Source organism: Vulpes vulpes, chromosome 8 (genome assembly GCF_048418805.1).
Source record: "Vulpes vulpes isolate BD-2025 chromosome 8, VulVul3, whole genome shotgun sequence".
Classification (NCBI taxonomy): Eukaryota; Metazoa; Chordata; class Mammalia; order Carnivora; family Canidae; genus Vulpes; species Vulpes vulpes.
The window spans coordinates 90,646,107-90,673,315 of record NC_132787.1 but is presented as its reverse complement, the minus strand read 5'-3'; the positions used below and the strand labels follow the sequence as shown (position 1 = coordinate 90,673,315).

Below are 27,209 nucleotides of genomic sequence, written 5' to 3'. Positions count from 1 at the left end.
TAACACGTGCAAAATACCTGAAATCGATCCAGTGTTTAATAAACACTCATTTGTCCTTTTTCTTCCTTCCCTCTTGAGAATACATGAGGGAGAGTTTTTACTAGAAAAATCTGGGAAGCTCCATAGTAAAAGGTGAAATTTGAGCTGGGACCTTGAAGGATGAATGGGACTTATATGGATATGACTAGGGTGAGGGGAGGAACGACAGTATGAGCAAAGGAACAAAGGATGAGAAGAACATGAATCCATATAGTATAAAATGGATACATTGGGAGGGAAGGCTGAAGTAGAATGGCCTTTAGAGAAAAGGGTTTATAGTAGACAGAGAGCAAGGGCTGAAAGCATTCTCCGGATACACGGAAGAGGCAGAAACGGGGTTCGCAGATTATTTGGCCAACCCATCTACAGACAGAGCCAGTGGGTTTTGTTCCAGGTAGGCACTAGTGTCCACTCCCTTCAGTTGCAGCTGGCTGCATATTTTTATTTCCTGAGGTCATCTGACTACTTCCCCCAAACTTGATTGTACTCCCATATATTCTAAGACTATGGTTTGCCTATTTCTCATTGCTGGAGTCTGACTTTGCTTATAAGGCAATATTACAGTCCCTAGGAGTCTGCAGCTTTCCACAAGGACTCTAACAAGAGGAGATATAACAATACATACAGTACTTGAGTTTTAAACACCTCCTATAGAGAGATTTCAAATAAAGCAGCTAGACATGTTTAATAAGTCAATAATGTGACAATATCATGAAGGATCAAAAATCATGACGTGTAAATAATGGTTATAGTAACTGAAGATATTTAATCTAGAGAAGAAAAGACTTGGGAAACACATGATAGCTATTTTTAAATATACTTAAAAGGGCAATCACAGGGAAAAATGACTAGATTTCCTATTACCCATGGTGAAATTTATAGAAGTATACTCTGACTTGATATAAAGGAAGATTTTTTTTAAAATATGACTGCCTAGGAGTGTTCAAGTAGGGTCAGATGACCAGTGATTGGGAATATTTCATAAGCAGGAGTGAGTAGGATCTGAGCCACTGTTCTACTGGTAGGGTGTTTGTGGTGTTCCTCAGTTAAAGTACTACAAGCAGCTTCCGTCCAATAAATGACTATCACCCCTCCTGGGCCTGTGTGTTGGTTACTTGAGAAGGCAGTAATACTGGATCCTGGAATATAGTCACACAGGACCCTTCATGCGGATACCCCTTTGTGTTCTCCAAACACCCACTCACGTGTGGTCTCAAAAACACCCAGTATCTTTACTTAGCTTTACGCACTTCACAATATGCTCAATATGAGCAATTTGACTCCCAAGCCTAGGTCAGGCCTGAGTGTTACTCATGAGCCATAGTTTTAGGCTGAGGAGCCTTGAGAGTTTGTGGAGGGATAGCCCCCCTGCCCGCAGGGGGCTGTGATGACAGAAGTCTGTAGGAGAGGTATCTAAGGAGTCCTGGCAAGGCTGGTCTAAAGATCCAGGTCTGGCAGCATCACTATCCATGAGGACCCCAGTTCCTATGGCTCTGTACATGGGGGGGCCATTTGTTCCTGGCAGACTTCATTCCAGAGGTCCTGTGTGGACCACGACTAGGGACCGGGCAGAAGGCGATGGCTAGTTGGAGGGAAGCCAGGCCCTTTAATAGGGGATGATGGCTGGAACATAGCACTAAAGTGGGCTCGACTTTCAAGCTGCATACGGTGGCCCAGTGGTGAGGTGAGTCCACGGACAAAATGTATCCGAACCAGCCCTGACTGTCCCCCAGATATCAGCCATCCATAAGAATCCAGGTTGGGACTGAATCGGACCTGCAAAGAGAACAGAAAACAAGAGATATTCACCATTGATGCTTTTGGGTGGTCCTACCTGTAAGGGGGGATAAAAAGGGCAACAGTCTAAAAGGACAGGACCATGATGGGGTGAGAGAGGTAGAAATCAGGTAGGTCTGTCATGTTCTGCAGGATGCAGAGCAAGAGCTGTCTTTCTTCCTTAGCTGTCTCTGCTGCCTTTTCATCCCTCATTTCATTGATTGTTAGGTCTAGAGTTGGGAGGAAATGCGAGTGAAGGGTGAAGATGAGAGACAAGGTTTTTACCTTGTGAATCGCCTCGAGCTGCAGCCTGTCCAAGCAGAGCTGTGAATGCCCCTCTCCTTCCTGCATGCGCAGCATTGGCTCCCTGTGGAGCAGATCATGGAAGGAACTCTGGGGAGGGAAGGATAACAGGAGAGAGAAAGCCAGCAGCTTCTTAGTCTTGCATCTTTGTGCTGCAACTCCTTACAATGCCCTACTATACCAGAACTAAAGTCTTCTGCTTTTTAAAATGCCACACCCATTCTCCTGGCCTCAATTTACCAAATCTGTGTCTTGAAAGAGCAAGTAGTGATGGTTGACAGTTTCAGCATAAGTTCGAGCCTTAGGAGGGTTGGGGGCCTCAGATGAAGCAGAATGATCTCGACCTTCAGGGCTGTCCTGATATGGCATCAGATCTGCTTTATATATAGGCTAGAAAGGAGACCATGAGATTAGGTCCTATAATACTGGAGACAGAATAAAAGAGAAAATTGATGGGGCGCATGGGTGACTTAGTTGGTTAAGCGTCTGACTCTTGATCTCAGCTAAGGTCTTGATCTCAGGGTTGTGAGTTCAAGCCCTGTGTTGGGCTCCACGCTGGACGTGGTTTAAAAAAAAGAGAGAAAATTAAAAAAAAAAAGAGAGAAAATTGGTTTTGGGCAGGAAAGACTTAAAAGATGGAAGAAGGTAATATGTTTAAACACATGTACAGATGCACTATGATAAGGAAGATTATGTACAATTCTGTGCGAAGACTTCAAGGGATAATATCAGGTCTGGGAGAACTCATCCAAATTTGTACCTACTACTTCATAGTTCTAATTTAGGAGGTCATGTGGATTAGGACCCAACAAATGGTGCTATACCATTAAATATTCATATACGTACGAATCTTCGCTCTACAGGTCGCTTGACATTTATTGGGTTCAGTGCCATATCAGGCAATATAGCTGCAATGAGCTCCCCAGATATATCTCCTGCGGCTATTGTCCCAAGCCAGTCGGATCCTGAAAGACTCTAATAAGAAGAGACAGATTTCTTTCATTCACTCATTCATTCACTAATATTGTTTCAGTTCTGTGAACTGGTAACAACTCCATAGTCTGAAGTGGGAAATACATACAGAAACAAAAATGAGTTTATTGGGTGGTGGGATGGGGTAGGTGGGTGATGGGCATTGAGGAGGGCACGGGATAGGATGAGCACTGGGTGTTATATATAACTGATGAATCACTGACCTCTACCTCTGAAACCAACAATACATTATATGTTAATTAATTGAATTTAAATTTTTAAAAATGAGTTTACCATAACCTTTATCCCTGATGATACAGTTACCATACATCTATCCCTTCTATCCCCTATTGCTGCCTCTTCCTGACCCCCAGTAGCTGAGTAAGGGAATCGTTTTCCTGTGTAATGAAGACAGGGGCTCACCCAGACAGTGCCTTTTCGAGGAGCAGTGAAATAGGCCTTGAAACCAAGGTAACCAGCATCAATATAATGAATTCCACAGAGTCCGTAACTACAAGAGGAAGAAAAAATAAAACTTTCCTTTATCCAAGATTGGATTCATTTCCCTTCCCCCATTCCCTCCAGAACTCCAACTACCTCAATGAAACAGCTTTCAACCCTCCTCTCCCCACAACAGTCTAGCACATTTGCCCCCCAACCCTTAGGGTCTGTCCCCAGAGCTCCTCTTGTGTGCATCCTGCCGTACGAGGCATAGCAGTTGTCCTGGGCCACAGTAACACCATTGTAGGGTAGGAGCCAGGCCAGCTCTGTACTCAAGAAGCGCTTGATAGAGTTTATGGGTTCATAAGGTCTTCGAAGGTCCCAGAATTTGATTTTGCGGTCGCTCCCCGCAGAGACAAGGAAATGACTGTGCAAAGAGGGGAGAAGAGGGAGAAGATCAAATCTGATCAAGTCCGGGAGCACCAGCCTTTTCAGGCTTCACCTCCCACCCCACAGCTCTGCTGTCCTGTACCTGTTAGCTTTGCACCACTGAAGTGTACGCACAGCCTGGTCATGGGCTAGGAAACACTGAAAGGGGTAGAGTTTCAAGGAGCCGTCAGAGAGCCGAATCCGCTGCAGGGGTGAATTAGTGGGAAGGTTCCAGAAAACCACCATGCCTGAGGTAGGGACAGAATGTGTAGGTATTAAAGGCCAGTTCTCTCTTCTTTGCTGTAATGTCTTTCTTGGGCTCCTAGGACCTTTGTCTTTTCCCTTCAGAGGTGACCCCCTTATGAAAGGATGTAGGGATCATAATTAGCTTGCCAACATTCCCTCTGGGATATTTCAGCTCCAACTCTTATCAACAAAAAATAGCTTAGTCTGGGACTTGCAGTTGAAAGACAGAATGAATACACCCAGTAGCCTCTATTCCCTACTAAACAGAAACAAAGGGATTTTTATTTTTTGTTTTTTAAAAGATTTTTATTTATTTATTCATGAGACAGAGAGACAGAACGCAGGCAGAGGGAGAAGCAGGCTCCATGCAGGGAGCCCGACGTGGGACTCAATCCCGGGATTCCAGGATCACGCCCTGGGCAGAAGGCAGGTGCTAAACCATTGAGCCACCTACGGATCCCCAACAAAGGGATTTTTAAAAAGCAAAAACCCTCTAGGACAAGGGTTGGCAAACTTCAGCCCTTAGGCCAAATACAGCCTGCTGCCTGCTTTGGTAAATAAAATCTGACTGGAACAGTCACTCATTCGTTTACCTAATGTATGGCTGCCTTCATTTCTCAATGGCAGAGTTGAGTAGTTCCAACAATGGTCAAACAGCCCACAACACATAAAATATTCACTATCTGGACCTTTTAGAGAAACATCTGCCAACTCTGCTCTAAGACAAAGAGAACAGGCAAGGAGCCAAAAGCAACAAGATGTAGAGAAACAGAAATCAAAAGAACAAAGAGAAACAAACTCTACTGACTCTAAAACAGGCTGCTCCTGGCCAGGCTAGCAGAGGAGGGAATCAAAAACATAACTTTGATAAAAGTAAAAGACAAATTAAAGAAAAGTAAGAATTTAATAAACAATAGCTGAGGAAACTGTAGCTAAAACCTCAGGAAATGTAGCACCTCTGAAACTTTCTTGGAAAAACTTATTGGCAGCGACCTCCAGCTGAGCCAGATCAGTCACGTAGCAACAAGGATGGACTCAGAGGGGTAGACTGATGGACATGGGTGATAATTTCAATACAGAAATCTAACTCAGGGATTTAAAACAGCAAAACAGCATCAAGACTGATGAACTCTGATGACATAGGATCATCACACCAAAAGAAACACACTTAAAAGACAGAGAGGGACAGGAAGCATGAGCATGCTAATTTCCTGACCTTCTGGGACGAGACTGATGAGGTCTAACCATGAAATTGTTCCCTGAGGACTCCAACTACCAAATATTCTTATTTATGATGCTTTTCTCTCTCCCCTTTTAAACCTTAAGATAATGTCTGTGGTGAAGGAACATTTATGTGGAGCTTAGCCCATCTCTCGGTTTCAATCTTTTTCTTTTATAAAATTAAAGTGTAATTAAATTTCATACATTTTCATTTAAAATGGCTTATATAGGGGCACCTGGCTGGCTCAGTTGGTGAAGCACGTGACTCCTGACTTCGTGGTTGTGAGTTTGAGCCCCATGTTGGGTGTGGAGATTACTTAAAAATGAAATCTTAAAAAAAAAAAAAAAGAAATCTTTAAAATAGCTTATATGGTATGATCCCATCGCTAGAATTCTCTCTTAACATCCAATCTTTTAATCTTTTATATGCATAGAAAACTCCCAAAAAAGGATGTTCTTTTATGCTTTTTTCTTTAAAGATTGTATTTATTTTTTTAACTTTATTTACTTTTTAAAGATTTTATTTATTTATTCATGAGAGACAGAGACAGAGACAGAGAGAGAGAGAGAGAGAGAGAGAGAGGCAGAGACACAGGCAGAAGGAGAAGCAGGCTCCATGCAGAGGAGCCCAACATGGGACTTGATCGCGGGTCCCTGGGCACTAAAATGCTGAGCCACCCGGGCTGTCCGTATTTATTTATTTGTGAGAGATCAAGTGAGAGCATGATCTGGGGGGAGGGGAGAGGCAGAGGGAGAAGCAGACTCCCACTGAGTAGGGAGCCCAACACGGGGCTCAATCCCATGGCCCGGAGATCATTACCTGAGCCACAGGCAGATGCTTACTTAACCTACTGAGCCTACCCAGGTGCCCTTGTTCATCTATTCTCAATTATGTTTTTCTGAGTAGAAAACTTCTAGTGACTCTTCTTTCTAAATTTTAAAAAAAGATTTTATTTATTTATTTGAGAAACAGGGAGAGAGTGAGCAAGAGAGAGACCAGGGGTGGAGTGAGGGGCAGAGGGAGAAGCAGACTCCCCATTGAGCAGGGAGACTGATGTGGGACTAGATTCCAGGACCCCAGTATCATGACCCAAGCCAAAGGCAGACATCCAACCGAATGAGCCATCCAGATGCTCCAGACTTTTTCTTTGTGTTTTTTTTTAAATATTGCTTAAACATAATGCCCAACACTGAACCAAAAAGGAAACAACCAAAAAACAAGCATACATAAAGTTTAAAGAGCAATAGACCCTTATGCTCTCTTTGTTTTTTTTTTTACCATTATAGTAGCCAGCAGCCAGGTGGTGGTGGGGCCGGGTGGGCATCCAGGCCAGGCTAAGGCACTGACCGCACTCAGAGGGGTCTGAAGCTTGCATAGACCCCACCTGAAGGGTTGCCACACATTGTACCTGCAGGAATAGAATAGTCAGGACTAGGGTTATGGATACCTACCATTTGCAACAAAGGTTCAAATCAGTGTTTAATACAGCAGGGAGGAGAGGCAGAAGGACACTCACTGTGAAATCGGTAAAGAAGGCTCAAGAAGATGGAGCCTTGGCTAAGGTAGCAGGTTGCTCACTCACCTTATAGATGGCAGGCTTCATTGCTTCTGTGAGAGAAGGAAAGCATTAACTGATGCTCTGGGAACAGAGGACTGAAATCCTGCCTTGCTCTTAGATCACACCCCAGATCTGAGAATGACCTTCCCTGACACCCATCTCTCCTCCAACACATTGATGAATCTACCTCTATCAGCCCCCATCTTCTTTTCTCCCCCACTGTTGTACATGAGCATATCCCTCCACCTATCAGAATGGCTAACTGCTCTACTCCACTCTTTCCACGTTCTCTCACCTTTTCTAGAATCTTGCTCATTTGATTATCTTTCCTTTTTCCTAAATGATCCACTTTCTCTCTCCCTACTGGGTCATTCTCATATTCAGACATAAACATGCACTACAGCCTTCTAACTAAATGAAACACACAAATAAAAACCCTTCCTTTAAACCTTGGTCACCTCCAGCACCTCCCTAATCTATGTGTTCCCCTTCACAGCCAAACTACTTGAAAGAAGTGTCTATGCATCTGTCTTCACTTCCTTACTGACTATTCCCTCCTCAGCCCACTCCTCCACCAGACCACCAAATATGGGATTTCTCAGGGCTCAAACCTGGGTACCCTTTTCTTTAAATACTCAGTACAGTTGAAAAACAAATAGGAGCTGCCTTTCACTAACCCTTCCTCTTCTTGCTCAACTTCAGCTCTCCAGTCTTTCCCTCTATTCCCAATAAAAAGACTGTTTATGTGTACTGTGTTTATATATACATAGCAGTGAGGGCAGGAGAGGTCAAGTAAAGGACTGGAGGCAGGAGAAGAGCAGGAGAAGAGAGTGGCAGGGAAGATCAGCCTTAGCAGCTCTACACAGCCAACCAGCCGTGGTAGCAGGAGGAGAGGGCCTGCAAGCACCCAGCAGGGAAAGGCAGGGAAAGGAGAGTGGCTGAAAGAGCCCAGTGACAAAACTGTAGCATAGAGCACACCTTGCAGGCTGCTAAAGAAAAAGGTCAAGGACAATAGGTGTGAAGTCAGAGTAGATGGGGTGCTGAGTGAGGCTCTGTCCTAGAGGTGGGGGGACTTTAGGGGAGACAGACAGACCCTGCTACAGCAGCACCACGTCCCCCTGCCCACTGTGCTACTTACCTGGGGGCTGCTGAGCCAGCAGGGCCTCCGGATGGGGCAGACTGAACAGCAGCACCTTCCCGTCTGAGCAGGCAAGAGCCAAGAGGCCCAACCTGGGCAGGAGAGGAGGCTAGAGGGGAGACCAGATCTGTGCTGAGGCTTGCTGCCTTTAGGGCCTCTCAGAAAACTTTTAAGGTTTTAGTCCCTGGAAATGCCATAGAGTTGCTGGGAAAACTCCATCCTCCGTGTCAACTCTGGGAACTCATAGGGTCTGGTCTCTCTGTTCTGATTGTGAGTCCTAGGGCATCCCACAAACAACAGGGAGGTACCTTCCGGGGGGTGCCTGGAAGTTCCCATGCTCCACTGGGGCAGAATTTGAGGTCCCAGATGCAGCCGTGGTCACAAGCGATTCCATAGACAAAGTGAGCCCTGTTGCCAGGACTGAGGAGAGAAAGCACAAGGGGAGAATGGGCCTGGGGCCGCCAGCCTGTGCTCCACCCCATCTCAATCCAAGCCAAGCCCCCCAGCGCCCCTGCCCAGCCCCATCCTTCTCTTCTCCTCAACCACCCTCCTATGGCAGCATCCCAGCCCCACCTCACCAGCTTTCTTGCTGCAAGGTCCCAAGGCCCCAGACTTGGAGCAGCCCAGGACCCGAGTGAAGCTGGCTCAGTGGGTGTGTCTCATTCATGTCAGGGCTGGAGAAAAGGGCCACATACTGCGAAGCTGCTGCCCCCTCTGGCACTGGACACCAGTCCAGAGCCCAGAGGGGTCCCCCTGTGAAGAAGGACACATCCCAGCGTTCTGGGTGTGCTGTGATCGAGCTAAATCTAGAGAAAAGTCAAAGATGGGGTGAAGAAAGGGATTAACAAAACATAATAAGGACTTAAGTAGGTGAAAGGATAAATTAACATCCAAACAATGGAATATTATTTGACACTAATCAGAAATGAGTTCTCAAGCCATAAAAAGGCATGGAAGAACCCTAAATGCATATTACCAAGTGAAAGAAGCCCACCCGAAAAGGCTATACACTGTATGATCCCAGCAATGTGACATTTTGGAAAAGGCAAAACTCTAAAGACAATCAAAAGATCTGTGACGGCAACAATAAGAGCAGAGGGCAGGATGAGTGGTTAGAACACAGAGGATTTTTAGGGCAGTAAAACTACTCTGTATGACACCATAATGACAAAGACAGCTCATTATACATTTGTCCAAACCCACAGAATGTACAACATCAAGAGTGAACCCTAGTGTAAATTATGGACGAGTGAGGACATGTCAGTATAGGTTCATCAACCGTAACAGATGTACCGTCTGGTGGGGGATACTGATAACCAGGGAGCTGTGTATGTGGAGTGGGGGACAGGGGTATATGGGAGATCTCTGCATCTTCCTCTCAGTTTTGCTGTGAACCTAAAACTGCTCCAAAAAAATGAAGTCTTTAAAAAAGAGAAACAGGGGTGCCTGGTGGCTCAGTGATTGAGCACCTGCCTTCAGTCCAGAGCGTGATCCTGGAGTGCCAGGATTGAATCCTACATCGGGCTCCCTGCATGGAGCCCGCTTCTCCCTCTGCCTGTGTCTCTGCCTCTCTCTCTGTCTCTCTCATGAATAAATAATATCTTTAAAAAAATAAAAAACGGTAATGAGGACAGAATGGTAGTTCCGCCTGGAGCTGGTATGAACTGGCTTAAGCCAGGGCCAGAAAAGCAAGAATGGTTTACAGGTGAGAATTTGTATCTTCCTCCTTTCCTTCCAAAGCTTCCAAAGCCTGTCTAGCTCTAGTTTACCTTCAAAGATGGTAGGCTGTGTTCTGGTTTACTATAGTGTTCTCTCCAGGGCCAGCCTGTCTGGATCTATCTGAGTACATGTGAACTGGTAAAATGGTCTGGCACTCCATCTCCCTCGCTTCCCTCAATCTGACCAGCAGTGATAAGCACTGCAAATTAGAAAGGGGGTGACCAGATCTAGCCAGGACTCCTGTGTTAGTCCAACTGGAACAGCATCAGGGGAAGAATGGAGCCAATTTGTCATCCCTTTCAGATTTTTATCTATTCATGAGAGACACAGAGTGAGAGAGGCAGAGACATAGGCAGAGGGAGAAGCAAGCTGCCCTCGGGGAGCCCAATGTGGGACTCAATCTTAGAACCCCAGGTCATGCTCTGAGCCAAAGGCAGACACTCAACCACTGAGCCACCCAGGCATTCCAGTCATTCCTTTCAATACTCATTTTTCATAATTCTATCTCCCAGAATCAGAAACAGATATGCAATCTTCACCTGTTTATTCGGTAGAGTGTGCCATCTTCAGGAAGTCCTTCACGTTGGACAGAGAATAGTGGAGACTTCTCCTCCTGGGGCAGGTAGGGAGCCGCCTCACTGGGGGTGGAGGTGGGAACAGCGTGAATTTTGGAAGTTTCACTCATCCTAGGATTCCCTCCCCGTCTGCACTGGTGTCACCCCCTAAGCTTTAGAATGTCTCTTTAACTTACAGTTCAGATAACAAGTGCCACTTCCAGGCCAGGGGAATCCATTCTGCAAACTCCCAGTATGAATGCTTCTGTTCTCGGCTAGAGGAACAGAAGAAGCATTAATGAAGGAGAAGAGAGGTTCTAGAGCAAAGCTGTTCGGTAAACCTTTCTGCAGTGATGGAAGTGATTTATGATCTGTGTTGTCTGATAGATACACTAGCTGCATGCTGCAAGTAGCTACTAGGCACTTGAAATGTGGCTAGTGGAACTGAGAAACTGGACTTTTAATTTTAATTAATTTTACATTACATTTAAATGGCCATACACAGCTAGTAGCTAACATGTTGGACAGCACAGCTCTGGAGCTCCTACCTTCACAGGAGTGCCTTTTAGTTATGAATATCTTCAGTGTCCTGCCCTGGGAGTACTTCCCCTCTTTCCCATGGCCCTCCTTCTAAATGGTCCTTTACAAGCTGCCACCACCCTCTCATCCCCAGGCCCCTTCCTCAAGTCTCACAGGTCCTTGGTGAGATGGAGGCACTTCCAAACAGGAGCCATGATGTGATTTGGTAAGCCATTGGGAGACATTCCCCGGCAGTGTGGCTTCTGCTTCTGAGGAGCAAATGGAAAAAAAGTGTAAGGGAGGCAATTTTATAGATTAGAGAAAGTCCCCAGAAGGCAGCTTTCCCAGCTTTTACTTTTCTTGGCACTGCTTCCTCTCTAGCCTCTGACTTATCAGCACCTTAAAAGACTGATGTTTCTACCATTCCCACTCCTCCATAAAAACTGCCAAATACTTAACTGCAAAGCCTGTTAAGTATTTTCTGTTCACCTTCCTTGGCATTCAGTTCAAAGGACTTGCATTTGCTTCCTGAAATTCCTGCCTCATGGGATAACATCTCCTTATTCTTCCTGCCTCTGTGATATTCCCCCATAGGCAATCCCTCCTCCAACAGGTTGGGGTGATGATGGTATTACCCAGAGTCTCTCTGTCTTCTCTTCAACCCTCTGAGATACATGTACTCTGGGTACTCTCATCCCATGTCCATGGCTTTGATTACCATCATTATGCCTGATTATCAAGTTGACATCTTAGTAAATGTCAACTTTACCCATTTTCAGCTTTTCTATAAATTCTAGACTTTTATAGTGTGGTGCAACCCATATTATAGAGCCTAAAGCAAAAGAAAAATCAGTAATACAGTTCCTGTATTTATTTAAAACTTTGATATTTTGTTCATCATAAATTTGTTGTATTATTTTTTAAGACTTTGAGAGAGAGACAGAGAGAGACAGAGAACACGAGCCAGGGGAGGAGCAGAAGGAGAAGGAGAAGCAGACTCCTCACTGAACAGGGAGCTCAATGCAGGGTTCCATCCCAGGGCCCTGAGATCATGACCTGAGCTGAAGGCAGACACTTAACCAACTGAGCCATCCAGGTGCCCTGCATTATTTTTATTTTTTTATTTTTATTTATTTTATTTTATTTTTTTTAATTTTTATTTATTTATGATAGTCACACAGAGAGAGAGAGAGGCAGAGACACAGGCAGAGGGAGAAGCAGGCTCCATGCACCGGGAGCCCTATGTGGGATTCGATCCCGGGTCTCCAGGATCACGCCCTGGGCCAAAGGCAGGCGCCAAACCGCTGCGCCACCCAGGGATCCCTATTTTTATTTTTTTAAATGTTGCATCAAAATCTTTATCTTGATTCCCGAAGAATTTGGTGCTCCCTTAAATGTTGCACTTGAGACAAGGAAAGCACTGGTCTCATGCACATGACTGGTCACCAGACATCTCTAGTAGGATGGCTCATGGCACACAGGCACCTCCAACTTAGCATGTCAGAAAGTAAGCCTATCACCTCCCATGCTCACTTTAACTACCCCCCCCATTCCTCTGTTCTGAAGTCCAGTACTTGAGAGTACCATCTAAGCTAGAAACTCCTACTCCTGCCTTTCCAGCAACTGCCAAGTGCTGTTAATTCTCTTAAATGTCTCTTGCACCTAACTCCCCACTTTCACTTTGCTTCACAACCTGACTCAGGCCTTCCCTACCACTATCTGGATAACTGAAGCTGTCTTCTGACTGTCCACTGCAGACCAACTTATTGTGTCCTATCTGACTTTTCTACTTAAAAACCTTTGCAGGGAGGAGAGGCAGAGGGAAGGAGGAGAGAGAACCTCAAACAGGCTCCATGCCCAGCATGGAGCCTGAGGTGGACCTCGATCTCACAACTCTGAGATCATGACCTGAGCCAAAATCAATAGTCAGATGATGCTTAACCGGACTGCGCCACCTAGGTGCCCCATCAACTGTACATTTTTAAATGGCAAAATTTATGTTATGTATATTTTACCATAATTCAACAAACACCTGTGTTGGTCCTACCAGTCTTTGTCCTTCTATCCTCTCGATTTTAATCCCCCCACTGCTCCCCCACCGCCACCCCTTCTTCTGCTGGTCCCACAGGGCACTTCTATACCTTTGGAAACTTGCTGAGAGCTCTCAATAGCCCTCCCCTGGGAATTCCTGGGAAAACAAATCTCTGGCAAACTTCTATTCTCCTTTCAACACCTAGCCCAACCATCACTTCTCCGGTGAAGCCCAAGTAGTTCACTGCCCTCCTCTACATGCCCTCCTCTACATGCCTCCTCTACATGCTCTCCCAAAACCATTTTGTTCCTTCCCAGTGAAGCCCTTATTACATGGTGGACTCTGTGAGGCAGAAGGCTCTCTTAGTCACATGTGGTTCCTAGTGCAGAGTAGATGCTCAATATCTGAATGAGTAACCTCATGTACTTACATCCCCAGTCCCAACTTGTTCAACTGTTTTTTGAGGGTGTCCCTTTCTTCTTTTACCTATTTTAGCCATCAGTTACAAGACCAAAGCTTTCCACTGGGGAACCTTGCAGACCCCCCCAACAAGCCCCCTATTTCCTCATTCACTTTCTTGTTCACTCAGGTTACCGCTGAAGTAGATCCTCGTGGGGTGCTTTGCGGCACTACAGGCTCGGGGTCAGATGAGCTCTCGCTTGGGGCCTCACTTTCATCTCCATCTTCAGTCTCGACCTGGAGAACAAAGTCTTCATCCCGTGCAGTATCATCCTCTTCTTCGCCACCTTGACAGGCTGCCTGCTGCCGAGTTTTCTTCGGTTTGGCAGGGCTGCTCACCTTGGGGCTCTCAGGACAGGACACTGGAGCAGGTAGTGCTGTTGAGAGCTCTTCAGCCAGTTCCTGAAGGTACAGAAGCGCCCTGCAGGACAGGGCAGAGTCAGAGCCACATTCACAAACACTTGACTGAGAGCCCACCTTTCCAGACACTTGGCTGATTCTTATCTCCCTGGGTCCTCCCAGTGACCCAGTGAAGCAGCTATTAATTTCCCTTCCCCTTTTGATAAAGAACCAGAAATCTAGGGAAGTTAAGGGAGTTGGCCAAGACAGGACTCAGATTATGTATGTGGAATCTGAACCCAGGTCGGCCAACTCCAAGTCCAAGGCACTTTCACGCTACCAGTCAGAGATCAGTAAGAGCCCAGGGAAGAATAGAAGGGCACACAGAGACCGATATATACTGGACAGGAAAATTGCAACAAAGACCTGGAGGAAACTGAAAATGTGAGAGGATATAAGGCACAGAGGACAATCTCCTAGACAGACAAACTCAGCAACAGATAACTAAGTTGCTGTGGTAAGAGCTAGAAGATGGCTCAAGTCCCCAGAACCCTCCCACTTACCTGACATCTCATCACAGCCTTTGAACTCTCCAACATCTGCCCCCCTCAACCCCCTCCACCGAGCTGCACCCCACAATCCTTACACTTGGGCAGCCCTTCGACGGGGTCGTTCTCCCGGAGGGGTCTCAAAGTCCTCAGGGGGCCTCTTTGGAGGTGGAGATTCTGGATGTTCTAGGTCTTTGGACAACTTCAGTAGTAGCAGCTCTGCCTTGGACCTTCGACCTCGTTTCTTAGGCATGGGGGTAGACAGAGGGTTGGATTGATCTAAGAGACCAGGAACCAGAGGGGCTGATGGAGGATTAGGTTGTTGGGGCCTTTTGGGGCCTTTCCGTGTGCTACCACCTCTCTTCCGGCCAGGCTTTGAGGCCCTAGGCTTTGAGACCTTTGACATCTCTGAAGAAAGATCTGTAGAGAAGAAGAATATGGGTCTATGAGATGGGACCAGATCTCAAACCTCTTTGGAATAGATTATACCATACCCAGCTTGATAAGATCCTGTGGTTTCACCCTGTTTTCGTTCATCTTAATGTAAAAATGGGGAGATAAAAAGAGGAAGGGACAAGGTACCTTGCTGTTCAAGTCTGGAGAGGCTTTCTTGTTCTTGAGGGAGCCTTCTCTCATCAAGAGAATCCTCAAATCCAGTCAAAGGTGTAGGTAAAGACATCTCTATGGAAGCTTCAGCACTAGTTGTTTCTGAAGAGGCCTTGACATCAAGCTGGTTTAGCACCTCTTGTCCAGGAGAGTCTACTACAGTCATGTTCCCCACGGGGCCGGCCTCCCCCAGGGCAACACAGCCGACCCCGTAGGTATCCATCAGCACCCCCTAAAATGGCTGCCCCTGCATAGAGACATACACGTAAGTAGAAGCAAAAGCTATTTGCACTGGTTCAGATTTTCTACTTTCCTATCTTTTCTCCTCCCATCTCACCCGCTGCCCAGCTCCCAACCAGAAACCCAAGCTCCTTGATCATTCATTCATTTAACAACAATTACTAAACATCTTCTATAGTTAGGCACTATTCTAAGAATTGGTAATTTGACATAAAACAAAACAGACAAGGTCCCTGCCCTCATGGAGTTTGCACACTAGAAGAGCTAGCAATAAACAGATAATAAGAAAGCTACCATTTATTTATTAAATGCTTACTATGTACTAAGCATTACATTCTTCAGCCAATTTAATTTAAAGCTCTTAAGTTTTCTTGTAAGACTAATGCAGTGAATGAGCCATTATGCAACCTCTTTCCCTAAAAACCCAATGATATGAATCACCCTCTTCACCTCAAAAAATAAAGAGAAAAATATCTTCCCCGAATTCTTAAACTTCCTAGAAGTAGACTACAAAGAATAGATGCCAGATATATAAAATTTAGACCAAACTGAAGGAGGATACCTAGAGCTAACACTCATCTTTGTGAATACTAGTCAAGGAAAATATTTATTTAATAAGAGTTCTCTAGTGCCCTGCCGTTAATCTTTCACCTGAATAGGGGAGGTAGATGGCTATGAGATAATTAAAGAACATCCTACTACATTAAGAGACCTTTCCCACATTGAAAAATGAACTAAAAAACTGTCACAAACCTTCATTTTTATTTTTTAATTTACTTGAGAGAGACAGACAGGACACGAGTACATGCACGCAAGTGGGGAGGAGCAGAGGGAAAGTCTCAAGCATACTCTCGCGGAGTGCAAACCCCAAAGCAGAGCCCAAATCGGGGCCAATTCCACAACCCTGAGATCATTACCTAAGCCAAAACCATGAGTCAGTCGTTTAACCAACTGAGTCACCCAGGAGCCCCCCTTCATTTTTTTTCAAACCCAGAAAATCATTGTACAACCATGAGCCAAAGTAAACTGACAGAGATAAACAGAAACACTGATCACCAAACCAAAAAGCTGAGCAACACACAACCCTGCAAAGGCCCAGTTTTTGGCCAGAATAACCTACCTGTCTATGACAAAGAAGGAGAAAATACTCAAATCCCAGGAGGGAATCCCCTATAGGTCTGTATATGTCTTAAGGATAAGTAACTCATTAGCCTTGGTGGTAAAGTGTGTTAATACAGATACCATAAGAAATATCATATAAGGGTGCCTGGGTGGCTCAGTCAGTAAACATCTGCCTTTGGCTCAGGTCATGATCCCAGAGTCCTGGGATCAAGCCGCACATCAAACTCCCTGCTCAGCAGGAGTCTGCTTTTCCCACTCCCTCTGCCTGCCACTTCCCCTGCTTGTGTTCTCTCTGTGTGCCAAATAAATAAATAAATAAATAAAATCTTTTAAGAGAGAGAGAGAGAGAGATCATACAAATTAAACTTCCCAACTATCTCTCCTAAAGAAGCTATAATCTAAATATATTATAAACTCTAACAACAGCCCAATCCTCTAACTCAGGTACAAAGGAACATTGTGCTAAAGACACACTGTTAGAATCCAAAGTAACTAGAGGTCAATGAGAATCTACCTACCTTGTTCTTTGGTAAATAGCAAGCCCTGAGAGAACTACTCCATTCAGAATCAGTAACATACAAAACGGATCCACCTGAAATCTATGCATAGACACTACAAAAAGAAAAAAAAGGAAACAAACAACAAAAAAAGATGAAATGTATTCTGTCAAAGCCTCCAGAAAACAGAAGAAAATCTGCAACAAAAACTTCTATACTTTCAAAAAAAAAAAGCCTCAAATCCAAAGATACCGTGGAATCTAGGAAATAAGAGATCAAAGAAAACAAAGCGAAAAGGGAGCAGTCATAAGGAAAGAAACTGAATAAACAAAATCATCATGAAATGAAATGAAAACTAGAGGAGAGGTAAATGTTGAAACTCTACTGCTGAAAAGAGGTAAAAGTGGTTAGTGAGATGATGTGGATGGAAAAGAAGGAGGGAGCCAACATATGAATAATTGATGATCCCAATGAAGAGAGATGAAAAATGAGAACAGAAGTGTTAAAGTGTTAAAAAACAAAAGAAGAAAATTTCCTGAAATAAAAAATACTTTCCTGAAATAAAGGAAGACCCCAGTCTAAAAGGGAAGCAAAAATCAATAAAGAATCACCAAGACCAAGAAATACCTGAGTGAAGATACTAAATTTCTCCAACAAAAAGAAAAATAAAAATCAAGTCATCCTCAGAGTTTTTAGAAACATATGATGCCAGAAGCTAAAAACACTAAGAGGGTCAAAAGAATTTTTTTTTAAGATTTTATTTATTGATTTGAGAGAGAGAGAGAGAGAGAACCAGTGGGGGAGAGGCAGAGGGATAAGTAGACTTCCCGCTGAATGCATAGCCTGATGTGGGGCTCCCAGGACCCGAGATCATGACCTGAGGCAAAATTAGCCACTTAACCAACTGAGCCACCCAGGGACCCCAAGAAAATTCTTTAACTGAGACACCGTTCACATAAAGGCAACAGGATAATATTTTCAATATGCAAGTTTCTAGGACTTAAAAAACTTACACACCCTTAGTTTAAAAAATCCCCTTGAAGACCTACTTTAGCCAATTAAAGATAAATCAATATGAAGAACTTCCTAATGGAGAAGCTGTAGTATAAAGACTGGCAGTATACATTTAGTCCAGTGACACATGACCTGAGTTTAAACAACTGTGGTAACTACCACTATAAAACAGATTGTAATTTAAAATTTTGAAAGTCAAATTTTTTACATTTTGCAATGTAAAAAGTGCTATTATTCTGACTGTAGTAGATGAAGACCAAGAAGTATCCTGATTTTGCTTGTAAGGTTGATAAATGGAAAAATAAAGGTTTATTAATACAATTTAATTAAACATTAAAAGCAGTCTACTATATTGCTTCCAAAATACCTAGCAGCCATAGGAACCAGAAGGAATTGCTTTAAAGGCTACAAAGTAAGAGACTGAAAATAAAAGAAACACAAAGAAAAGAAAAAAACCTACAAAGATGACAAAAGATAAAGATATAGAACAACAACCAAAGATCAACTCATCCATTAAAAACTATAAGCTTTGAAAGAGATGCCTAAAACAAAGGAACTCAAAGAGCTGAAAGTCAAAAGACACATAAAAAATATACAGGGCAGGGATCCCTGGGTGGTGCAGTGGTTTGGCGCCTGCCTTTGGCCCAGGGCGCGATCCTGGAGACCCGGGATCGAATCCCACATCAGGCTCCCGGTGCATGGAGCCTGCTTCTCCCTCTGCCTGTGTCTCTGCTTCTCTCTCTCTATGTCTATCATGAATAAATAAATAAAATCTTAAAAAAAAAAAAGATTTAAAAAATATACAGGGCAAATGTAGACAAAGAAAAGAGTTTTGTTGGTAATAGCAAAGTTGAATTCAGGGGATAAAGTACAAAAAGGGACAAAAAGGGAATACTTTATAATAAATAAAATTTCAAATTATATAAAAGATAAATGTCATGAACTGTTTGATATCAAATGACATAGCATCAAAATAAGGCAAAATCCTCAGGAAATCCAAGAACTGTTTTTTTTTTAAGATTTTATTTTATTTTATTTTATTAATTAATTAATTTATTTATTTATTTATGAGAGACACAGAGACAGAGAGAGGCAGAGACACAGGCAGAAGGAGAAGCAGGCTCTATGCAGGGAGCCCGACGTGGGACTTGATCCTGGGTCTCTAGGATCAGGCCCTGGGCTGAAGGCGGCACTAAATCGCTGGGCCACCCGGGCTGTCCTAAGATTTTATTTTTATTTATTCATGAGAGACACTGAGAAACAGAGACACAGGCAGAGGGAGAAGCAGGCTTCCCACAGGGACCTCAATGTGGGATTCAATCCCCAGACCCTGGGATTGAGTCCCACATCATGACCTGAACTGAAGGCAGATACTAAACCACTGAACCACCCAAGTGTTCCCCAAGAACCACTTCTTTTAACCACTAACAGATCACATAGATAAGGACCAAGAAGACATGAATGATTATTTTATAATCATAATAAATGATTATTGAGGTTCAGTTGCATAGAATAGAATCCTCTCTAGACCAGCTAAAAGGGACTTATTATATAGGGTATTACATGGTTCACATAAGTGGTTCCTAAAGTGTGGTCCTGGCAGCATCAGCATCACTTGGAAATTTGTTAAAATGCAAATTTTCAGTCCTATCACAGACCTACTGAATCTGAACTCTAGGGTGAGGCCAGCACTTTGTGTTCTCAAAACCCTTTAGATTATTTGGATGGATGCACATGCAAGCTTGAGAACTACCCACATGCAGGATCACTGCAACAGGGGTGGGGGTGGGGGACAGTTTAGGAACAAGTGCTTGTCAAAATGGGAAATTGTCTGGCAGCTGCTGGTTCAAGAACAGGGCTTCTCCTCCTACACTACGATGCGGAGGCCCCTGCGACAGCTGATGGTTCCAGGAACTGCCTCTGCATTGATCAGAAAGTGACCTGACTAAACAGGGAAGACCCTTCTCTGGTTCCCAGATCCAGAATCATACCTCTGCCACAATCTGTACCAGCAAAATGTATGGTCTCCTGGCCTGCCTCCTATCTAAACTTGGTCCAAATTTTAGTTCTCCAAAAGCACATTTGATTGGCAAGACCTAAATTATATTCAGAATCTTGGATGGAAAAAAAAAATTCCAGGAATTGAAATTTCTAGCTTTCCAGGCTCTCAAATGGAGCTTTGTCCTTCACTCACATCCTACTACCCCATGGTAGAAAGTGGGATCAATGTCTTGTCAATTCCTCTCCAATGCTACTTGTAGACCAACAGGCCTCCCTACCTTGTAAAAACTGTTCCTTTTGAAGCTCGTAACATTCAGCTAAACCACTGCTACTCACTCACTGCCATACATTGGACCTTGTCATCTCACAAAACCTTTTAACTTCCAAAATCACAAAGACATCCCACTATCTGATCACAACCTCCATCATAATGGCTCAACTACTATCACTGAATCTATTTTTCAACCGTATCAAGCCACCATCCATTGATCTCTCCCAATTTCTCCCTGTGTTGGCCACATCCTATCTAGCTTGGATTCTTTTATTTTAATCAGACTTTTGTTGATAGTATAAAGTTCTTTTCTTGTCTTTTTATTCCACAGGACTGGCAACATTTAAGTCCTGGATGAACCAACCATCCTTTTTCTCCGTGTGCATATAAGTTGCCAGAGCGCTAGCAATTACACATTCTCTCTAACCAGTCCCTATGCTCCCTTTCCTCCAACATCTGATCCCCTGGTTCTCAGCAGATGATTTTGCCTCTGATTTCTAAAACAAAACCCAAAGCCATTAGGTGGGACATACTTCAATATCTGGTCAAGTAGCCTAACATTCCCTGCATCTGAACCCCTCAGCTACTTCCAATTGTGTTCTAGCTCTATTCCCCCACCTTCTAAGGGCACTGAAATTATTTAACCTTTTCCTTTACATTGGCTATTTCCCAACTGCATTTAAATGTCTCTAATTCTCATCTTAACAGACATACAACAATCCTTCAACCCATATTCTTCCTGCCTCTCACAGTCAAACTTTTAATGAGCTGTCTGCCCTTGATGTTTTAATTTCCCTACTTCATTTAGACTAGGATATTGCCCTCCAACTCATCAAAGAAACTAAAGTCATCAATAATTGCTGTGTCAACTAATGCAATGGATGCTTCTGAGTCTCGTTTAACTTGATCTCTCAGCAACACCCACACTACAGACCACACCTTTCTTGAAACATTTTTTCTTGAGAAGAAATTCAAGTGCAATAAAGTTTCAGATTTGGGCAAAATTTTCTCAGTCTTTTACAGCTGTCTTACACCTATTTGGCAGCTTCTTTGTTTCTTTGCAAATGTACTTTTTTCTTTCCAAGCTTTCAACTTACTTTGCTTTCTTTTCTTTTTGAGGATTGTTTTTTTCTTTTAATTTAAAAAAAATTTTTAAAGAATTTATTTATTTATTCATGAGAGACACAGAGAGAGAGCAGAGACACAGGCAGAGGGGAAGTAGGCTCCATGCAGGAAGCCTGATGCAGGACTTGATCCGGGGACCCCAGGATCATACCCTGAGCCGAAGGCAGACAGATGCCCAAACACCGAGCCACCTAGGCATCCCTTTGAGGACTGTTTTCATAAAAATTTTAGTTGACACAAAATACTTGTAAACACACATAAAATAAAACAAATAGCAATAAAGCACCTGTTTATCTGCCACATTTCAACTTAGCTTTAATAGCAACAACTCTTTCATACTCAATTTCTTTAGGATTTAAATATATATATATTATCTGACATAAAAAATGTTGAGAACCATCACAAATGACTCTTAGCAGGCATTGAACTCAACCAGTGGGAATAGAATGAGCAGGCCTATTGGAGAAAAGTCTATAGGCTTCAAGCATTCAGTGTGCATGGGCATCTGTCTGTATGCTTCACAGAGGAAACAGAGAACGGTTAACACAGGAAGCTAGTTAAATAGGTATCAATTAAGAGAACTTCTACGTATGTCTTAAAGATTTTCCACATCAGTACACTTACATGTATCTCATTCTTCTTGGTTACTATCCTGTGTTCCATAGAATTATAGTTCATTTGGAATATTCTCCATTTGATGGACAACTGAATCACAACACTATTACAAACAATACTGCTATAAATATTTTAGTAGAGAACTCTCCATTAATGAGAAATTATTTTCTGGACTAATGATCTGACATGCAATTATCGTTAGTGGTTGAAGGATATACACATTTCAAAATTTAATAGATACTGCAAACAGCTCACCAAAACAAAAAATAATTTATAATCCCACTATAACCATTTATCAGTACTCATTTTACCACACCCTTGCCAATCTTTAATTTTTGCCAATCTGATGAAGGAATGCTTTCTTATTTTATTTTTTTGGATTATCCTGATGATTGAGGTTAGCAGCTTCTTTTTATCTTTTGTGTGTGTGTGTGTGTGTGTGTGTGTGTGTGTATATATATATATATATATATATATACACACACACACAAGTATGTATTTTTTTTTTTAAGATTTGAGAAAGAGAGACCGCAATCAGGAGGGGGAGAGGGAGAGAGAATCTCAAGCAGACTCCTTGCTCAATGTGGAGCCCCACACAGGGCTTGATCTCACTACATTCAGATCAGCACCTGAGCTGAAACCGAGTCTGTCACTTAACCAACTGTGCCACTCAGGTGCCCTGGACATCTGTATCTTTTTATAATTGTCCATACAAATGATTTGCCTTCACCTCTATAGGACAAATCAATCTTTTTTCTATTGATCTGTGGAGTTATTATTTATGTTGCAAAAAGTTTGTTTCTACTTTTTTTTTTTTTTTTAAAGAGGGCAGCCGCGGTGGCTCAGGGTTTAGTGCCACCTTCAGCCTGGGGTGTGGTCCTGGGGTCCTGGAGACCTAGGATCGAGTCCCACGTCGGGTTCCCTGCATGGAGCCTGCTTCTCTCTCTCTCTCATGAATAAATAAAATCCTAAAAAACAACAACAACAACAACAACAAAAAACAGGGGGGATGCCTGGGTGGCTCAGTGGTTGAGCATCTGCCTTTTGCTCAGGGCGTGATCCTGGAGTCCCGGGATCGAGTGTCAAGTTCCGCATGGGGCTCCCTGCATGAAACCTGCTTCTCCCTCTGCCTGTCTCTCATGAATAAATAAAATCTTAAAAAAAAAAAAAAAGAGTTCAACATTTAACCGACTGAGCCACCCAGATGACTTTGTTTCTACTTTTTTTTTTTTTTTTTTGAAGACTTTTTATTTATTTATTCATGAGAGACAGAGAGAGGCAGAGACACAGGCAGAGAGAGAAGCAGGCTCCATGCACCGGGAGCCCGAGGTGGGATCCCTCCCTGTTTCTTTTTTAAAAACTTTGTTTATAACATTTCTTGCTAAACTGAAATTTTACTTTCCAAGTTAAATTCCTCAATCTTTTCCCTTACAAATTGTTTAGGGTCTTAAAAAGACATTTCCTACCCTGCTCATATATACATACCCTATTTTATTTTCTTCTAATACTTTTTCTAGTTTTGAATCTTAAATGTAGCTCTTTAGTCCATGTGGAATTCTTTTTTTTTTTTTTTTTTAAGATTTTATTTATTTAGGGGATCCCTGGGTGGCGCAGCGGTTTGGCGCCTGCCTTTTTGGCCCAGGGCATGATCCTGGAGACCGGGGATTGAATCCCACGTCGGGCTCCCAGTGCATGCAGCCTGCTTCTCCCTCTGCCTGTGTCTCTGCCTCTCTCTCTGTGTATGACTATCATAAATAAATTTTAAAAAATTAATATAAGATTTTATTTATTTATTCATGAGAAAAACAGAGAGAGGGATAGAGGCAGAGACACAGGCAGAGGGAGAAGCAGGGTCCATGCAGAGAGATGTGGGACTCGATCCTGGGTCTCCCAAGATCACGCCCTGGGCTGAAGGGGTCACTAAACCGCTGAGCCATCAGGGCTGCCCAGTCCATGTGGAATTCTAAGAGACATGAGTATTTACTTACTTCATCTTTACCTCACTTGAAAATTTCATATGACTTGCCTGATTCACTACTGAATCCAGAATCTGGTACATATTAAGTGCAATAATTAAACTTTGTTGATTTAATGACTAACTTCTCAAGCTGCAAAAAATCCGTTGAAGGATTCACTTCTCCAGAAGGCAGTAGGGGAGTATGGTGGTTAATTTCCTTTTATGATTTCACAATGCAAACTCTAGAGTCAAGTAAAGAAAGGATGTTTAATAAATCTGTGCTAGAATTTATAAAAGTTTACGTTTGCACCTCAACTTGTTTGGAATACTGCTTCAAGGCTGCCAGGATTTCCCTAGTTAAGGAAAATAGTTAACACAATTCCTCAAGTATGGAATTACTTTAAACACACTGGTCTAATACACTGTTTCCCAAAGTGTTCCTATGGTACAGCTGGTGGTACGTACGACGATTTTAGTGATACAAAAATGAACGATTTTATTAGACCTTTTATATTTTAACTTTAACTTTTATTTTAACTCTAGCCCTTGGGGCGCCTGGGTGGCTCAGCCTGAGTCTCGATTTCTTCTCAGGTTGGGATCTCAGGGTCGTGAGACCGAGCTCAGGAATCCGGCTCCCCGCTGGGCTTGGAGCCAGTTTAAGATTCCCTCCTCCCCGGCCCATCCCCCACCCCCTCCGCGCGCGCGCGCGCGCGCTCTCTCAAAACAAAACAAAAGCCAAAAAAAACTCTAGCCCTTGAAACCCATGGTTTCATCTATCTTGCTTAGATTGAGATTAAGGCACTTAAACTTGAAAAACAAACCAGTTTAAAGAAAACTACTAAGAAAATAATAGCACATTAGATAAGAAGGGATGGCAAAAAGTATTCAAACAACAGGAATGGCCGAAGTTTAACAATACGCCGCTAGGGCGAAGAGGCTTCGCCGTACACTACACTTCTCTAACAAAGTGAGTTACTACGGGTGGGGCTGAAGTCGCCACCTCTGCCTGCCTCAGTAGACAGCCAACTTGCCGCGGGATAAAAGCACTAGAAGGGAAACATAACTGGCCCTTGGCTGCGCCAATGGGGTTTCAGCGCGCGGGGCACAACCCCGGGGTTAGAGGAGCCTCACGGAGGAAGTGGCTGGGACACAGCAGGATGAGGAGACTAACCCGCTACCCCTCCAGCAGGGACCGCCTGCCCTTCCTCCGTAATGGGCGTGGGGGCAGCTTCCACCACTAGTCTGTGCTGGGAGCGAGCCCTGAGTTTCTGAGGCTCAGGACTACGGAGGTTCGCGGAGTCCGAGAGATGCAATGTAAGCAGCGCCGCGGCCCGGACACAGGATGCCGTGCTACCCGCACAGCATCGAGGAAGAAGGCAAGAGCCGTGGTTAGGAGGGATGAGGGATGTCCGGTTGCACTACAGGGAAGGAGGTGGGGAGTGTGATGGTTTCTGTAGCAGTGCGGGGACTGGAGGTCGCGATGCTGTGCAGAGAGGGAACAGCGGAGCCAAGAGCTAGTTCCCAATATCTTAGTGCTATGGGAAAGGGAGGAGGAGGAGTAATCGTGGGGCCCCCGCACACCCCGCTGCGGTACACTCACCCTCACCAAAGTCCTTCCGGAAGTCCAAGTTCGAAGATGGCGCCGTCTATCTAGTCGCGGTTTTATGACGAAATCTGGTAGCTACTCTTTATTGACCCCTCCCCCCCACTCCTCTACCCGCGCCTCCAGTGCACAAGGTAAACACGTGAGCGTGGTGGGGACTTTGTGCCCGAAGACGTTTTCTCAGACTATGTATTCCATAATGCAGTGCGGCGAGAGTCCCGCGCCCTTTCGAGCGAGCGAGGCTCCCGGCCTTTAGCCGCGCCGGGGACGCTGCGTGGCCTTCTGGGACTTGCAGTGTCAAGAAAGCAAGATTGACGCCTGCGCGGTGACGGTCGTCGCGCCCCGCGGGTTCCCACGGGGCCTGTAACGCGAGCCTCGAGTTTGCGGCGCGCCCAGGCCTTGCCGCCGCTTCCGAGCGCTGAAGCCTGCCTAATGGTCAAGATTACCGGCCATGTAGCGGGCAGGGCCGGGCTGGACTGAGAGTAACTACCTCGGCACGGTCAGAGCGGAGAACTCAGACTGAGAGGCGGAGGGAGGATGGCTTGGGCCTCCACCGAGGGCAGCCATTCATGAAGTCCGGGATGGGTGCTCCAAAGACAAAAAGGGGCCTGGGGAAAGGACAGAGGGAAACCAGTAGGAAAGCCTGGCGTGGGCACGCTCGCTGCACTCTTCTGAGCCTCAGGCTTGGCCCGTGGCCTTGTTTGGGCACAGGCCTTCCCTGGTCCCTCCCAGAGAGATGGGATGCCAGTGAACAAAGAAAGAACGTAACAAATCTCTGCCCTTTCCTGAGACATTGAAAGCCATATAAGTTTTACAGGTCTCAGCATACTAACTAGAAGAGTTCAAGATGTATAAATAGGGACAGGAAAGACTGGAGTAAACCAGTCTTTGTCTTCCCGAAGAATCCCCCCTATTAAATTCTTTTAGTTACACAAAAGATTTGAGAAAAACGTGGGAGGAGCTAAGACTTAAAAAAAAAAAAAAAAGCCTGAGTTAAGGGACTCACCCCAACTCCCTTAGCGAATTTAGGCTGTGCCTAACTTAGGTTGTGCTGGGGCTTAGGACCAGCTTTGTGAGAACACAAGATTGGGTGAGGCTCAGGCAGCAGTTCCCCTAATCCGTACTATCTTAAATGCTTGTCTGATGGGACAGCTCTAGGAAATGTCTCTCCACTCCTGTTGCCTCAGATCAGGCCATCTTTGACTTAACTGCAAAATCTTTTATATTACTTGTATTCACTTTCAGAATAAGATAATCACGTGGCTCAAAATTCAAAGGATACATAGGGTATAAAGTGGAGACTCCCTTCTACCTGTCTCCACATGCACACAATCAGTTCCTAGTTACAGATCCAAGATATTTTATTTATACACATATGAAACGCATATATATCTTTACCCTTTTAATTCAAACAATGAATACACACACTGTCCTGCATCTGCCTTCTTTTAACTGAGTGTACCTTGGAGATTGTCCTTTTTTTGGTATTAAAACCTTCCTCAGGGTAGTCCCGGTTGCTCAGTGGTTTAGCGCCGCCTTCTGCCCAGGGCCTGATCCTGGAGACCTGGGATCGAGTCCCATGCCCGGCTCCATGCATGGAGCCTGCTTCGCCCTCTGCCTGTGTCTCTGCCTCTCTTTCTGTGTCTCTCATGAATAAATAAGTAAAATCTTAAAAAAAAAAAAACCTTCCTCATTCTTTATTATGGCTGCTTAGTAATGATATAAATGTAGGAAATAGTTGACCCTTGAACACAGGAATCAGGGGTGCTAACCCCTGTGCAGTGGAAAATCTCTCCCCAAAAGCCTTACTGAATAGCCTGCTGTTGGCTGGAAGCCTATAAACTGTCAATACATATTTTGTATG

At 44.2% G+C, this 27,209-nt stretch overlaps 1 protein-coding gene across 3 annotated transcripts; it reads right to left on the bottom strand.

Moving 5' to 3' along the window:
• Nucleotides 1–698: 698 nt before the first annotated feature.
• Nucleotides 699–26,126, bottom strand: GTF3C2 (general transcription factor IIIC subunit 2). 3 transcript variants are annotated; one of them, XM_025983899.2, is made up of 19 exons: nucleotides 25,343–26,126; nucleotides 14,877–15,147; nucleotides 14,393–14,714; nucleotides 13,543–13,828; nucleotides 11,091–11,185; nucleotides 10,595–10,672; nucleotides 10,383–10,481; nucleotides 8,703–8,930; nucleotides 8,433–8,544; nucleotides 8,125–8,233; nucleotides 7,011–7,036; nucleotides 6,707–6,836; nucleotides 4,064–4,208; nucleotides 3,797–3,958; nucleotides 3,514–3,601; nucleotides 2,965–3,093; nucleotides 2,359–2,508; nucleotides 2,101–2,208; nucleotides 699–1,815 (listed from the first exon to the last, which is right to left on the bottom strand). In XM_025983899.2, the coding sequence occupies exons 2-19, from the start codon at nucleotides 15,121–15,123 to the stop codon at nucleotides 1,597–1,599; spliced, it is 2,733 nt and encodes a 910-aa protein (XP_025839684.1). In that variant the 5' UTR covers nucleotides 15,124–15,147; nucleotides 25,343–26,126; the 3' UTR covers nucleotides 699–1,596. The 3 variants fall into 3 exon arrangements, with proteins under 3 accessions (XP_025839684.1, XP_025839686.1, XP_025839685.1); XM_025983901.2 differs by having other exon boundaries at nucleotides 7,011–7,033; nucleotides 25,343–25,977; XM_025983900.2 differs by lacking the exon at nucleotides 25,343–26,126 and adding an exon at nucleotides 16,781–16,875.
• Between the last annotated feature and the right edge of the window lie 1,083 nt (nucleotides 26,127–27,209).

Excerpts from the sequence above, each read along its gene's own strand:
- GTF3C2 (XM_025983899.2), bottom strand. The coding sequence starts at position 15,123 with ATGGATACCTACGGGGTCGGCTGTGTTGCCCTGGGGGAGGCCGGCCCC. Across the intron at positions 14,715-14,876 it reads CTCCAGACTTGAACAGCAAG|ATCTTTCTTCAGAGATGTCA; the intron begins GTACCTTGTCCC and ends TCTTCTCTACAG. Across the intron at positions 6,837-7,010 it reads TGAAGCCTGCCATCTATAAG|GTACAATGTGTGGCAACCCT; the intron begins GTGAGTGAGCAA and ends CTATTCCTGCAG.